The sequence below is a fragment of the Diabrotica virgifera genome, chromosome 1 (genome assembly GCF_917563875.1).
Source record: "Diabrotica virgifera virgifera chromosome 1, PGI_DIABVI_V3a".
NCBI classification, from domain to species: Eukaryota; Metazoa; Arthropoda; class Insecta; order Coleoptera; family Chrysomelidae; genus Diabrotica; species Diabrotica virgifera.
Window position 1 is genome coordinate 138,550,999 of NC_065443.1, and position 16,913 is coordinate 138,567,911.

The 16,913-nt window shown below is 32.1% G+C and overlaps 1 protein-coding gene across 2 annotated transcripts in view; it reads right to left on the minus strand.

Moving 5' to 3' along the window:
* LOC114330294 (signal transducer and activator of transcription 5B) overlaps positions 1-14,973 on the minus strand; it is a 61,141-nt gene extending 46,168 nt beyond the window's left edge. For both annotated transcript variants that reach the window (XM_050644812.1, XM_050644807.1), the window contains exons 1-2: positions 14,838-14,973; positions 14,384-14,512 (exon numbers count right to left, since the gene is read on the minus strand). In XM_050644812.1, the coding sequence (XP_050500769.1) occupies positions 14,384-14,502 (119 nt within the window). In that variant the 5' untranslated portion in view covers positions 14,503-14,512; positions 14,838-14,973. The remainder of the gene's footprint in view (positions 1-14,383; positions 14,513-14,837) is intronic.
* Between the last annotated feature and the right edge of the window lie 1,940 nt (positions 14,974-16,913).

Below are 16,913 nucleotides of genomic sequence, written 5' to 3' on the forward strand. Positions count from 1 at the left end.
TTATGATATTCGGATCCTGGTATATTTTGTATAGTTCAAAGTTGTACCTTCTTCGCCATATTCCGTTTTCTTTTGTGCCCTTATATAATATGTGTCGCAAGATTTTTCTTTCAAAGGTGGCTAGCAATGTTTCCTCTCTTTTAGTGAGTGTCCAGGTTTCTGAGTCGTATGTTAGTACCGGTCTTATTAAGGTTTTGTATATTTGGCATTTTGTTTTTCTTGCGACGTTATCTGATCTTAGTTGCCGAATTAAGCCATGGTAACTTTTATTGGCAATAAATATTCGCCTCTTCACTTCCTCCACTACGTTATTATCAGACGTGACTAGGGATCCCAAGTATGTAAAGTTTTTTACCCCTTCAATGTTGTATTCTCCTATTGTTATATTTTGTGGCTGCCTTATTTCTGCGTTTTTACTTACCTGCATATATTTTGTTTTGTTCTGGTTGATTTTAAGGCCACTATTTTGTGCAGCTCGTTCTATTTGATTGAATGCCTCTATCATTTCTCTTCTTGATCTTGCGATTATGTCAACATCATCTGCAAATGCTAGTATTTGCACGCTTTTATTAATGATTGTTCCTCGAGTATTGACTGCTGTGTCCCTCATTATTTTCTCGAGTATGATGTTGAACAAGATGCATGATAGAGCGTCTCCCTGGCATAGTCCCTTTTTCACAACTATTGTTTCCGTTAGTTCGTTTTGTATCCGGATTTTACTTTCTACTTTTAGAGATTCTTTTATCAGTTCTATTAGTTGTGTTGGTATATTAAATTCTTTCATTGCTTTTATTAATAATTCTCGCTTTATATTGTCATATGCGCTTTCGAAGTCTATGAAGAGATGATGTGTATCGATGTTATGTTCACTTGTTTTTTCGAGGATCTGTCGCAGAACAAATATCTGGTCTATTGTTGACTTCTGTCTACAGAAGCCACTTTGGTATTTGCCAACTATTTTTTCAGCGTGTGGTCTAAGTCTTTCATAAATGAAGTTGGACATTATTTTGTATGCTGCATTGAGCAGCGTGATTCCACGGTAGTTTCCACATTCTAACTGATTTCCTTTTTTATGTAATGGTACAATAATACCGCTATTCCACTCCGCTGGTAGCTGTTTATTTGACCATATCTTTGTTATAAATTCATGTATTGTTTTCTGTAGTGCATCTCCTCCTTCCTTCAGTAATTCCGATGCTACTTGATCCGATCCCGGTGATTTATTGTTCTTTAATTTGTCTACTGCTGTTGTAATCTCGGCTATTGTTGGTGGACTCTTTTCTCTGTTGTCTGCTTGGTCTAATGGTATATCAGGGTTCGTCTCACTCTCATCTCCTTCAAGCTTTTCCGTAAAATGTTCTGTCCATCTTCTTAGTATCTCTTGCTGTTCTGTAAATATATTACCTTCCTTATCTCTACACATCGTTGTTCTCGGTTTGAAGTCTTTTCTGCTTTTGTTCAGTTTCTGATAAGATTTTCTTGTCTCTGTTGATCTACTTAGTTCTTGAAGTTCTTTGTTCATATATTCTCTCTTTTTTCTTCGGTGAGTTTTCTTTTCTTCTTTGCGTAGTTGTTTATATTCTTCCTCTGCTTGTCGGGTTCTGTCCCCTGTTGCATCAGTAAATATGCTCTATTTTTTCTGTCTGTTATAATCTGACATTCTTCGTCAAACCAGTCATTCGTTCTTGTTCTTCTTTCTTTACCTTCTATGCCCAATACTTCTTTAGCTGTCTCTTTTATGATTTCTCTGCACTCTTCTCACTCCTTATTTGGGTTTTCATGTTTTAGTCTGTTTCCTAGTTTGATGCTTATCTTATCTTTATACTCTTTAGTTTTGTTTGTTTCTTTGAGTCCTTCTACCTTGTATCGTTCATGTTTAGAACCTCTTTCTTTTTTGATGTTTGAAATTCTAGCCCTTACTCTACTTTCGACCAGGTAGTGATCAGAATCTGCATTTGCCCCTCTTCTGGTGCGGACGTTTATTATATTCGATTGGTGTCTCGAGTCTACAATAACAATGATCTATCATATTTACTGTCACTCCATCTGGGGATTTCCAGGTACCTTTGTGTATATCTTTGCGAGCGAAGTATGTGCTAGCAATCAGCATGTTAAGTGATCTTGCTAGGTTTATTAACCTATTGCCATTGTCATTTGATTGCTCATGGAGACTGTGTCTACCTATTGTGGGTTGGAATTGCTGTTCTCTTCCAACTTTGGCGTTTAGGTCTCCATAGATTATTTTTATATAATTTTTTTGGGCATGACTGATATGCGGCCTCTAGTTCATCATAAAACTCTTCTTTAATTTCCCCTCCTTTTTCTTCTGTCGGGGCATGCGCATTAATTAGACTGTAGTTAAAGAAACGTCCTTTAACTCTTAAAATGCACATTCTGGGACTAATGGCTGTGAAATCTCTTATAGTATGTTTTACTCTCTTGTTTAGTATGAATCCAGTGCCAAGACATGATCTTTAGGATCGCAGCTGTAGAAAATCATATGGCTTCTTTTATCCATTATATTGTTTCCAATCCACCTCACTTCTTGTATGGCAGTTATGTCTATTTTGTATCTATTTTAGGGAATTTAACATCCCCTCTTATTGGCTAAAACCTGGCTCTGAATGCGGAGTAGACAATATACAGGGTGTTTCATTAATAATTGTCCATATAGTAACTGGAGAAACCTTAGCACAAAATACGAAGATTTAACCTAAAACACTTAAATAAAATGTGGTTCCTTACTGAGTTACAGGGTGTTTTATCTAAAAATTTAAAAACTATTTTTGGTCAGCATTTTAAAATTATTCAACGTATCCTTTTCATACTTTACAGAAAGTGCGACTACTATACACTCTACTAAATTATGATAAACGTTTATATCTACTACCACAGTCGTGCGACAGGAGATAGTGAATGGTTGACCCTTCTCAAATTCTACGCCACTAGAGGAATTACTATTTTAGTGCCATTTTTAGATTCTCCAATACTTTCTACGTAAATAATATACTCCTCATTGGTAACGATAAACTCATTAGTTTTCGAGATATTTGAAGTTAAATATCAAACGGCACAGTTATTTTGATTAATTTATGATATGATTCATATGATTAAAATTTAAAAATTATTTGTACCCAGTACTTTAAAATTATTTGGCGTATCCTTATCATACTTGGCAGAAAGTGTAGGTACTGTACACCCTACTAAATTAAGATAAATAAACGTTTCTAGATACTACCAGAGGCGTACGACAGGGGATAGTGGCTGGTTGACCCTTCCCAAATTCTACGCCACTGACGAAATTGCTATTTTAGTGTACATTTTTGATTTTGCAATACTTTTTACGTAAATAATATACTCTTCATTCGTAACGATCAAATGATTAGTTTTCGAGATATTTAAAATTAAAAATGAAGCGACACAATACATTAATCAAAATAACCGTGTCGTTTCATTTTTAACTTCAAAGATCTCGAAAACTAATGACTTTATCGTTACGAATGAAGAGTATATTATTTTCATAGAAAGTATTGGAGAATCCAAAAATTGAACTAAAATAGTAATTCCGCCAGTGGCGTAGAAATTGAAAAGGGTCAACCATTCACTTTCCCCCGTCGTACGCCTCTGGTAATAGCTAGAAACGTTTGTTTAACATAATTTAGTAGTTTGTACAGTACCTATACTTCTTGCCAAGTATGAAAAGGATACGTCGAATAGGTTTAAAATGCTGAGCAAAAATAATTTTTAAATTTTTAGATAAAACACCCTGTAACTTAGTAAGGAACCACATTTTATTTAAGTGTTTTAGGTTAAATCTTCGTATTTTGTGCTAAGGTTTCTCCAGTTACTATATGGACAATTATTAAAGAAACACCCTGTATATTGAAAATAATAAAAAAAAATACTTGGACGGAAGCAAAAAAAGCGTAGTAGGAAAAGAAAATGAAAAAATGCAGTAAACAAGATAGGATGGGACAAAACAGATTAGTAGTCATCAATGTACATTGTCATTAAAATACCGTAAAGTGCACTTTGCTCCACTTGGAGCCATATGTGATATACAAAATGTGAAATCAGCCAAAAATTATAATTTTTAATTGAGATATAATGACAAAATTAAACCTATGTTTTTTAATCTATAAAAACATGCAAGACTCTGCTTTAAAAAGTTAATAACCAATTTCACAAATAATAAAATTTTCAAATATTATCATAGCTACTGTTGATATTGTATTTTTTAGTTTATATTCGATATTGGTTTTGGTGCAAATTGTGTAAATCATCTTATCTTATCTGCTGTAAAGATTATGGACATAAGTAGATATATATTTTTAAAATGTTAATAATTTCTTCCTTCTTAACCCTTCACTAAATTCATGATAATAATATCACATACTTTAACCCTTTAACTACACGCGCTGGCGTATTTTGTACGCCAGATATAAGAATTCTACTGGAAATATATTTAAACATTTAATTTTTGACCTTGTTTATCTCTCTAACCTATCACTGGAATGTGCTTTACAATTTGGTTTTAGTTTCGTTACAGTCGGCGTTCTGGGAAGATCGTAATTTACGGTTTATCATTTGTTGTTTCCGGTGGTGGACAATATACGCCAGGATTATATTGATATAAGTCGTAATATAAGTACATATTTCAATTGTTTTTTAGTCATTATGGCAAAAAATATATTTTTCTTTATAAACAATACTTTTCTCCTGTAAAAAATCACATTTCAAAAAATTTTTTATTAGTAATTTTATTTATCATGGAATCTAGTTATTCCATGATTCCAGTTATAAATCCCAATTGGCTTACTGAGAAGGAACTCCAAGTATTCACTGATGCCGAATAACGTTTATAACAAACAACTATGTGTATTTTCTCAAAAAAAATAAACAAATCCGCTGTTTTTAAGTGTATTTTCTTGTGGCGTATAAAGTACGCCACGCGTGTAGTTATGTTATAACTTGATGCGCGGGTAGTTAAAGGTTAAGGGCCGGTTGTTCGAACGCTAATCAACAATGATCATTATCAAATAATTAATTACTGTCAATGCCAACTTTGTTTGGGTTGTCAAAACATAATTAATTACAATTCTGAGACTATAATCAATTAATATAACAATAATTATTAACATAATTAATAATAAATCTTATAATTGTAATTAATTATGTCTTCAGCAACCCAAACAAAGTTGACATTGACAATTTTGGTGACAGTAATTAAATATTTAATAATTATCATTGTTGATTAGCGTTCGAACAACTGGCCCTTAGACTAATAATAATTCGCAATCTTCTATAGAGCTATCCATCTGCCAATGAACAAGCAGAACTGCTTATAAAGATGAGGAGGAAGAATATTTGTGGTGTTTTATGTCACTGTAATTAAACCCTTTAACAATGTGAAATGTAGAAAATTATTTAATATTGCTAATACATAGTAATAAAATAAGTAGTTCAAACGTCTGAAATTGTTTTATAATTGTAGACTGTTAAACCCAAGAATTTAACATATTAGTCCTATGTGGAGAAACCCAGGAATTTTACATGTTGTATTGACAATTCAAGGCCAGGAAATAACAAACACAAAATATTATGTACTGTATTGGCTGGTACAGATATTTTTATATTTTGCATACTAAATAGTGAAAACCAACATAATATCCATAAAAATTAAACTCTTTTAGATTGAGATGAAGTATAAAAAAGAAATCATTTTTTTTTTAAATAATTTTGCAAAACTATATTTTCAGTGGGTGCATATACAGTACATAGATCGTTCAGCTGGACATAGGGAACATACATTGTATATATTTAGATACATAAATACATACATTGTATTATATTGACATAATTGTGGCAACTGAGCTCTCGATGACAATATTGACCTCAAAATTATTTCGACTGACACAAATAAATGTCAAAAGTATGACAATGTAGTAGCTAAATATTTTTAGCCTAAGGGAATGGGAAAACCGTTTAGTTTTAAAATTAGTTTTTAAATAAAAAATATTTAAAAAATTAAAGTAAAATTATTAACTCATTAATCATAAACTTTGTTTTTTATTTATTTATGGACAGCCTTGCCTCAAAACTCACTCATTCTATTCGTTCTAACAGTTCTATTGTACCAAAAACTTGTACTCGAACAGAAGCTTCACCTAGCACAGGTTAGCGCAGTTGCCACAACTCTCAATGTATATTCCCTATGTCCAGCTGAACGATTTACGTACTGTATCAATCTATTGTTGAAACATTGAGTTGAAATATACTCTGGGCTGATTAGCAAAATTCATGGAAAAGTTATTTACCAGCAATTTTATTGCTGGAATCGAATTATAAGATCCTCCATATTAATAATATAGGTATGCAAAGTCCGCAGATAGTGTGCTACTTTTTTTTTATAAACAAAATGGCGCCGACAAATCGTATTTTTTTCAATTATTGCTCTATAACTCCGAAGATTTTAACTTTACAACAAAAACACCCAAATAAAAATTCACCGCAATTAAATTCTGCATAGAGATATGTTTTTCACGATTTGCTCCGACGAAAATTTTCCTCGGAAAATGCGGGTTTTCCTAACAAAAACTCTAATTTTCAAATAAAGTTTTAGGTAAGTAATTATTAATCAATAATTAAATAACTTAGTGACATCAAAGCTTTCTTGGTATAGACTGTAATTCCAGAAGCCGGTGAAAATTAAACGAATATTTTAGCAACAATTCAATTGTTAATTAACAATTTATGATCGCAATAAAAACCAAAATAATCATGATACATTGATCAAACTTATAAAGATTATAAAGATGAGATGCTTATTTAATATTTTATCGACAAAATATAAATTTTTCTTTTTTTGCATAATCTTTAAATTTTGAAAAAAAAATAGTTATAATACGCTGGTCTAATTAGTAAAGTACAAAGAAAGGTTATTTACCAGCAATTTTATTACTGGAATCGAATTATAAGATCCTATATATTATTAATATAGGTATGCAAAGTCCGCAGATAGTGTGCTACTTTTTTTATAAACAAAATGGCGCCGACAAATCGTATTTTTTTCAATTATTGCTCTATAACTCCGAAGATTTTAACTTTACACCAAAAACACTCAAATAAAAATTCACCCCAATTTAATTCTACATAGAGGCATGTTTTTCCCGATTTGCTCCGACGAAAATTTTCCTCGAAAAATGTGGGTTTTCCCAACAAAATCTCGAATTTTCAAATAATTTTTTTGGGCCAGTAATTATTAATAATTATATAGCTTAGTGAAATAAAAGCTTTCTTGGTATAGATTATAAATTCAGAAGCCGGTGAAAATGAAACGAATATTTTAGCAACAATTCAATTGTTAATTAACAATTTACAGTCGCAATAACAACCAAAATAATCATGAGACATAGATCAAACTTAGAAAGATTATAAAGGTGTGATGCCTATTTAATATTTTGTCGACAAAATTTAATTTTTAATTTTTTTGCATAATCTTTAAATGTTTAAAAAAATTGTTATAAACAAATTAACATTTCTCAGAAATTGTTTATTATATTCTATTTTTAAAAAATACTTAAAATGCGTATTTCATAGGTCTTGAAAATGAATGCTTTAAAAATTTTTCCAACCATTTGCAAAAAAGTTATGAAACAGCAAAGTAAATATACGAATACTCCGTTGTTAATAATTTGTTTTAATTGTTTCAAAGCTTAAAAGTGAGTCTATGGTACAATCTAATTACTCACAAAGAATGTCAAAAATTAGTGCAATGCTTATATTTTATTCAAAGATTAAAAATACTTTTTTTGTAATTTTTAGCGCAAAAGTAGGGCTGATACAGAGTCGGAGCTAAAATGTTCACTCGAAGCGACTGACACGCAGCATACATTATTTATTAAAAGTGTACGTCGCGCGGCCGCCGGTCGTCGCTCCGAGTTAAAATTTTAGCTACAGTACTGTATTATTCTACTTTCGCGCGTGTAAATTACAAAAAAATATATTTATAATCTTTAATTAAAATATAACCATTAAACTTATAATCGATATTTTTTTGTAAATAATTAGCTTGTACTTTAAACTCACTTTACGCTTTGAAAGAATTAAAAAAAATTATAAACACCGTAGTAATCGTATGTTTACTTTGCTGTTTCATAACTTTTTTGCAAATGGTTGCAAAAAAGTTTTAAAGCATTAATTTTCAAGATATTTGAAATGCGCATTTTAGCTATTTTTTAAAATTATAATATAATAAAAACTTTCTGAGAAACGTTAATTTGTTTATAACTATTTTTTTTTTAAAACATTTAAAGATTATGCAAAAAAATTAAAAATTTATATTTTGTCGAGAAAATGTTAAATAGGCATCTCACCTTTACAAGATTTCAAAGTTTGATCAGTGTATCATAATTATTTTGGTTATTATTGCGACCGTAAATTATTAATTAACAATTGAATTGTTGCTAAAATATTCATTCCATTTTTAACCAGCTTCTGGAACTATAATCTAAACCAAGAAGGCTTTCAAGTCACCAAATTATTTAATTATTGGTAGATAATTACTTATCTAAAACTTTATTTGAAAATTAAAAATTTTGTTGGGAAAACCCGCATTTTCCAAAGAAAATTTTCGTCGGAGCAGATCGGGAAAAACACGTCTCTATGCAGAATTTAATCACGGTGAATTTTTATTTGGGTGTTTTTGTTGTAAAGTTAAAATCTTCGGAGTTATAGAGCAATAATTGAAAAAAACACGATTTTCGTGCGCCATTTTGTTTATAAAAAAAGTAGCACACTATCTGCGGACTTTGCATACATATATTATTAATATTCATAAGATTCGATTCCAGCAATAAAATTGCTGGTAAATAACTTTTCCCAAAAATGGCCTATTCTCCGATAATCAGCCCAGACTAATAGTAAGATTGTATGTGGGTCATCCTTCAATACATCTAATACGTACCCCTATTGAAAAAGATGAAGTTTCTATAAAAAACTCCTAAACACTTTGATAAAGGACCTTGCTGGGTAAGATGATGAAAAATGCCCCCAACTCTATTTGAATTCCATATAGGCCACTTTTTAGCACATATAGAAAAACTCGCTTTCTGAAATTTTTAGCCCCCTCGGTGGTCATGTGACCCACTTAGAGCCTAATTTAGCTTTTTATTTTTTATCTCAGCCGCATCGAGAGCTAGCAAAAAACCTTTAAATAAAAAAAGTTGTACTTAGCTTTCAAAAAGTTCTGTCTAATTTTTTTTTTTATTTTTGGCAGAAAATTTGAATTTTTAGAAGGATTTTAAAATTCTAAATGAGTCTAAAAAAACTAAGTTTTGAGCAATATTTCACTCTGAATTTTTAAAATAGGTGAAGCTTACTTTTATAAATAAACTGGCATTTTTTGCCTTTTAGATACAATTTTGTGTTTCAAAAAATTGTAAAAATTTTCAGTGACAATAAAGCATATTTCTATTCTATTCTATTCTAACACCGTCTCTAGGGTAGGTAAAAAACTGAAAAATGATTGCTTAGTAAAAATTTTTTTAAGAAAAAAGCTTATTTTGGCGTTAACCAAACAGGGGCGCCGGTCTGCAGTGCATCCTTGCAGGCCCATTATCGCCAGCCCTGACAGAGATATTGTTAAAAAATAAGGCTACAGCATAATAAAAAAATCACTTAAATCAGACAACAGATTTAGGAAATTTGAGACATCAAAAATGACACATTTTGTGGGTGGCCCGTTTTCTGTGATGCACATTATAGTCCTGTCGCCAGAGATGGACTTACCCAAGTTTTTTTATGTATTTTGACCCGTAGTACACGAATTTTTTGGGTAACAGTCGATCCGGATGTCGATAAGATTGTTATAAACAAAGAACTTGAGGAATCACATACAGTAGACTCCCGTAAGTTCGCCCTCGGTTAGTTCGGTCTCCGCTTAGTCCGGCCGGCTCTCTGCCTGCAGTGGCCACCAATTTTTCTGCAAGATTTTTAAACTATCATCGAGGACCAAAACTTGAGCCCAGAGCAAATAGACGACAACGTCAACTAAACTGGGTTAAATTTTAAACTGCTTCCCAGAAAGACCTTTAGTACCCCACTAGAAACATCTGCTGCAGGGTTTAAAGTCAGCAAAAAGATGATAATGGTCGCTTTGTGTTCAAATGCTTCAGGGATCCACATTGACTCCTATTTGTCATTGGCACAGCAGCAAAACTGAGAGCGATTAAGAACATAAATACGGAAACTTTCCCAGTGTATTATCGGTCGCAGAAATCAGCATGGATGGACACATATTTGTTAAGGGAATGGTTCGTCGACGAATTTGTTTCCAAAGTGAAAAAACATTTTACAAAATTAATACTGCCCAGCAAAGCACTTCTACTTCCTGACAACGCGCCTTCTCACCAGGAAGATATTCAGTGTGACGATGAAAAATAAATTAAACTGCTGTTCCTCCTACCCAATGTAACCAGTCTTCAGCAGCTGATGGACTAAGAGGCCATTGAATGCTTCAAGAGGAAGTATCGGCGAAAACTGCTTTCTGTTCTTTCCAAATTGAAGGCTGATGACAACTTAGACCTAGAAATACTGAAGTCAGTTAATATGAAGGATGTTGTGTATATGTAGGCCAAGGCATAAGACGAAATACCCCTGTTTAATTTTGTAAAGTCTTGGAAAAACTTTGGCCAAATATAGAAGATAAGATTGACCAAGCAAACACAACAGCAGATGAGCCAAACAACATTCTTGTTAACGCACCTGATGACAAGGCAGCTTATTGCACGACGCTCGGCAACTACCGAACTGTGGTCCCATTGTACGGTCCCATTGTTGAAGATGTTTTGGTGTGGATCAACTTTCAAAAGGAGCCACACAACGAGGTTTGAACGACGGAAAATGAGAAGAATATAGCTACGCAAATGCTGCTGAGAAAGTGTTTAAGAAGTCAAACCAATAATGTACAGTAATATTTTTAAATTTTATTAGGCCTACGCCTACAATTCTGTAAGTATTGTTTTGTAGTGTTTTTTTATCCTTCTTTTTTTTCGTATGTGTTAAATATATGACAGAGGCAGAGTATCACACTGTATTGTATTCTACAGAATGTGCAAGTGTTTCGTGCTTGCTAGATCCTTACAAACAATAAATGGGTATTTTTTAGATAGGCATCGGTTAGTTCGGCCTAGGGTCCAGTCCCGAGGTGGCCGAACTTACGGGAGTATACTGTAACAGCGATTTTTCGCAAAACAATTTTTTTTTTGTATTTTTTGGGTCATTCTAAGCAAAAAATGTGTTTACAAGTTTTTTCGTAGGATGCAGTTTTCGACATAAACGCAGTTGAACTTTCAAAAAATTGAAAAATTGCAATTTTTGAACCTGAATAACTTTTGATTGAAAAATAAAATAACAATTCTGCTTACTGTATTTGAAAGTTCAAGTCAAATTCTATCGGGTTTGATTACTTTCATTGCTAAAAATTAATTTTTTTATTGTTAAACAAAGCTATAAACACATAGTGATTGAATGATGTTTTTACTGCATTTCTCATTTGAAATCGAACGAGTAGGCGCGCCTACAGACAATTTCTACGTAGATTACTCATGCATTGGGCACAGGAAACACGATGTGTTTATGGCTTTGTTTAACAAATAAAAACTTAATTTTTAGCAATGCAAATAATCAAAACCGATAGAATTTGACTTGAACTTTCAAATGCAGTAACCAGAATTGCTATTTTATTTTTTAATCAAAAGTTATGCGGGTTCAAAAATTGCACTTTTTCGATTTTTTGAAAGTTCAACCGCGTTTATCTCGAAAACTATGCACCCTACGAAAAAACTTGTAAGACCATTTTGTGCTGAAAATCATCCAAAAAATACAAAAAAATGTTTTGTTTTGCGAAAAATCGCTGTTATGTAATTCCTCAAGTTCTTTGTTTATAACAATTTTATCGACATCCAGATCAACTGTTACCCAAAAAATTCGTGTTTGACGGGTCAAAATTCATAAAAAAAACTTGGGTAAGTCCATCTGAATTTAAGAGGCTGTTGTACCCCCCTGGCGACAGGACTATTATATTTAAAATTATTGAGAAAATAATGTACTTGAGTTTTGACCCACCCTATATCGGAATCATATTTTGTCGGAATCATCATTTATCAGTATTTAATTATACCATAAATGATCAATTATTGGATACGGTAGACTCAATTAAAGATTTAAGTGTTGTTCTTGATTCCTCTCTGAGCTTTAACCATCACATCAACAATATTACTCAAAGATCCATGAAAATGCTTGGCTTTGTTAAAAGGACAACTCGTGATTTCACGAACGTGTTCGCTATTAAAATGCTCTATTGTTCTTTAGTCAGGACGCACCTTGACTACTGTTCTCCAGTTTGGTCCCCACATTATTTACACCTCAAGAACAAACTTGATAATGCTTAACATAATTTTCTTAGATATATTGGGTTCAAAAAACACATCAATTATAATCATACAGATATGGAACGATTTTTGAATATCTCTTCTCTGGATATCCTTAGGAAGCGTAAAGATCTTACAGTATTGTTTAATATTATCAATGGCATATATTACTGCCCTGAACTCCTTACTAAAATATTGTTGTTTGTTCCACCACGATCAACACGACAAATTCAAACCTTTCATATTTCTTTTCATAGATATAATTACTCATATTTTACTTTTGTTCCTAGAACACTAAGACTTGCTAACTCCCTAGGTGACCTTTTACTTTTTGGTAACTCTGTTGATGTTTTTAAGAACCATTTAACCAAATTAAATATTTAGCAATGTCATAACCTTGCTATTTGTTAGTAATTAATGTTTTGTAATTATTTTACTTTGTCATGTCTTTTTAAATGTTTTGTACTCTCTCATTTTATTCTTATATATTCAACACTGTAATTATCAATATCTTATTAATGTATTACCGAATTGGGCTTGCCCGTATAAATAAATAAATATATTTAATATAAAGAAAGGTAATCTTCTTTTCATGAGCATTTTTCAGTGCGTCACAAATGATAAAAAAAAGTAAGTCGTTGATAATATACATTTTAGTGACATGACATTTTAGTTAAATCTGACAGTTGTCACATTTTATTTACAATTTGGCATAAAAACAAATCAATTGTGTTTATTGCATTTATAAAATGGTATTTTCTTTGATTTGTATAGTCTTATAAATTGTACAGATTATATTCGTAGATATATTATATAATTCGTAAATAATTTTTTTTTGATTATAGCGCCATCTATTGACAACTAGAATAAATGTTATAAATGTCACTGACGAAATGTAATCCTCGACATGCGTTTTTTCTGTCACATGCAATTTAATGCGTTAGAAAGAAATCGAAAAACTGTGACGCACTGAAAGATCCTCATGAGAAAAAGCATAGTAATATCAATCATTTTTGAAAATTTTGTCAATCAATAAAGAATGTGTCAACAATAGATCATCTTTTTTTAATTATACAAAGTTTAACTTGTTACGATTTTGATACAAAATTGATAACTTTGTAAATACCCTATTAACAAAACTTTATATTGTTGTGATGGGGAAGTGAAGAAGATTTCGAATATAAAATAAAATAGATTGTGTTGTATTTAAAAAACATAAGTTTTGTTTACCACTTTGTTATTGAAAGCATCAAAGTTTTCTACAATTTTCGTTATTAAGTTTTATTAAGCTATCTATCAGGGACCGTTCAAGTATTACGTAACACAGGTTAGGGGGGTCAAAAATATAAGAGTGCGTTACGTAGGGGGGGGGGGGGTTAAAAATCTTCAAAAATCACGTTACGTAATACTTGAATGCTAACTCATTATGGCGGATCTACTGAGCTTTATCACACAAATTAATCACCCTGTATATACATAATTGCTATGTAATTACTGAAGTTATAAAATTAATGTTTTTGTATGCTTAATTTGTATGATAATGATATAATAATTGAATGTATACTCAAACATGTCATATATTTAATTAACATGTTTAACAAACTTTGAATGTATTATTTTGCCAATGGCCATTAGTTGTCGAGGCATTAGCTAAATAATAAAAAAATTGATAGATTCAGAACTCAGAACAGACCAAAATCACTATACTAAATTCATAATAAGGATGCACTAGAAATAAACAAACCAAGATATGTTGAATGTTACAAGGAGTACTTCCAAATCATGATTTACAAATTTTATACATTGTAAATCATGATTTGGGACTCCCAAATTGGGAGTGCTCCTGGTAATATTCAACATGTCTTGGTTTGTTTATTTCTACATAGTGCAGCTTTATTTTGATTTTAGTATAGGATTTATTACTCAAATAGTTATTAAAAAACATTTCTTACCAAAACTTTTCTTCAATATAATGGGCTAGGTAGTGTCTGACTTCAATAGGAAACACATCCCCATAAATTTGTTGCAGACTCCCTGGTGGAAGCGTTTGTACTTTTGCCCACAGTGACATCTTGTCTGTTCTGAAATGAAAAGATATATAAATAAAACAGACCTCCTCAAATTGTTGCAATTTGTAACATTTGAAAAGGAATCAGTTTCATAGATATCGAGTTATTATCCAATGCTGTTTACCGATGAGCCTAACCCATATTATTTACATAATATGACTTGTTTAAACATTGCATAGGTGCATACAATAATAATTATTTGTTTACATAGACGATTATCTATAAAATGGACGTTCAAATTGGAAATAGTTCTATAACATTAAAAATATCAGTAAGAATCGTGAAATTTCGTATTTTAGTTAGTAATATAGAAAAATAAATGCAATAATAAACTTACCACCACATACCACCAAAACAAAACGGCAATTTTTAACCTTGCGAGAAAATTAGCAAAAAACAGCACTGACTCTGAAGACTGACGTACACGTACTGACAGACGACAAAGACAAGTTGACAGTTGACAATCAACTGACAACTGATGATCTAAATATATTCGACGTTGCCCGATTGTTCGACAAAAACAACAAGAGCTATACAGAGCGGTTACTTTCTTTTTTTTTTCTCTGATTCTGGCTTTGGTTTAGAACTAGAACCTTTAGCCACGTAATTGTATAACTTATCACTAAGTCAGGGGAGTAATGTGTAGTGTGTGTGTGTTGAGTAAGTATCTTGTTACTTTGCAAAGTCGACGTCATTCTGCCCTGTGATGGATGACCGAAGTTATCGTTAACGTAAAGTTATCCTGTAGTTATGTTATAACCATCGAATTGGTGTGATGTATCATACTTAACTTAACTATTTGCGTTATTTCTTGACAGTTCTTGAGTTATCTGGTCACTTTATAACGCGACTTTAAACCTCAAGTTATGAGATAACTCTGTAGTTATGCAAGGTTAGGTTCATCTTTTGACTTGTTTTTAGACAGAAATCAAGTGAATTTAGAAGCTAGTAATTTAATAATTAAGAATAGAAGGGTAATACAATTTTAAAAATTATACAAAAATCAAATCGAGCGATATACTGCCCTGTGATGGATGACCGAAGTTATCGTTAACGTAAAGTTATCCTGTAGTTATGTTATAACCATCGAATTGGTGTGATGTATCATACTTAACTTAACTATTTGCGTTATTTTCTTGACAGTTCTTGAGTTATCTGGTCACTTTATAACGCGACGTTAAACCTCAAGTTATGAGATAACTCATAGAGGTATATATTAACATAGAGGGAGCCTACCTTCCGCGCTTCCTGACGACAAGATCTCATGGACTGGTTTGCTGCATCTCTTTCTAACACATTGTATGGAAAATCTATGATGACATTCAGTGTGTGAGCATAGGCACGGAAGAGGAGGACAACTGTAGCAGCTTTACTATGCGTAAGAGTGAAACAGCACTAATCCAAATAAAAAAGATGGTGTCGTCACTTCGCTCTGAATGACACTCTCTCTATGCTAATATATAACTCTATAAGATAACTCTGTAGTTATGTAAGGTTAGGTTCATCTTTTGACTTGTTTTTAGACAGAGATCAAGTGAATTTAGAAGCTAGTAATTTAATAATTAAGAATAGAAGGGTAATACAATTTTAAAAATTATACAAAAATCAAATCGAGCGATATAAGTTGAAATTTTATTTTAAGTACCTACTGAGCTTTCTATCCAGAGTTGCCAGATGATATTTTATAAATCCCCCACTTAGAAACTGAAATTCCCTGAAATTGAAGCTCAAATACCCCAAAGTCCCCAAATTTAAATGGTTGCCGCATTTTAATAAATTATTAGTCAAATGAAGAGAACAGTAATGCTGGGTTGACACGATCAAAGTGTACTACACTACAATCATTTGTCCGAACAGATAGTAGAACTGATAGCCAGACATTATGAAGATACCTTAGAAGATCACATAACGTTACAAAACTACAAAGATATCGACAGTTTGTGCCAATTTTTACAAATACGAAAAGCAAAAATGAGGGAAAGAGAAATAAGAAGATCGCAAGAAAATTATAGACAACGCGAAAATCAAGACTATAGAGATAGAAGACAAAACTTTAGGAGAGACTATACGAGAAGAGAATTTGTTCCGAGGAGTGAAAACGAAAATAGAGACAATGGAAGAGGAAACTATGAACAAAGAAATCGGCAATGGAACGAAGATAGATACCGAGAAAACCAGAATAGAAATAACACCCGCACAAATCAAGGAGACAGAAATGATAATAGAAGGAATGAACAGGAAAATCGTGGAAACCGATACGGGTCCAACAGACCGAGAGAAAATAGAAGAGCGGTAAACAATACGCAAATAGGCGAATATGAGGATGAGAGACAAAGCGATGAAAGAAGAAGCGAAGAAGAACAGCAATCGTTTTTTCACGAAGGCGCTCACTAAAAACAAAAGAACAAACAGG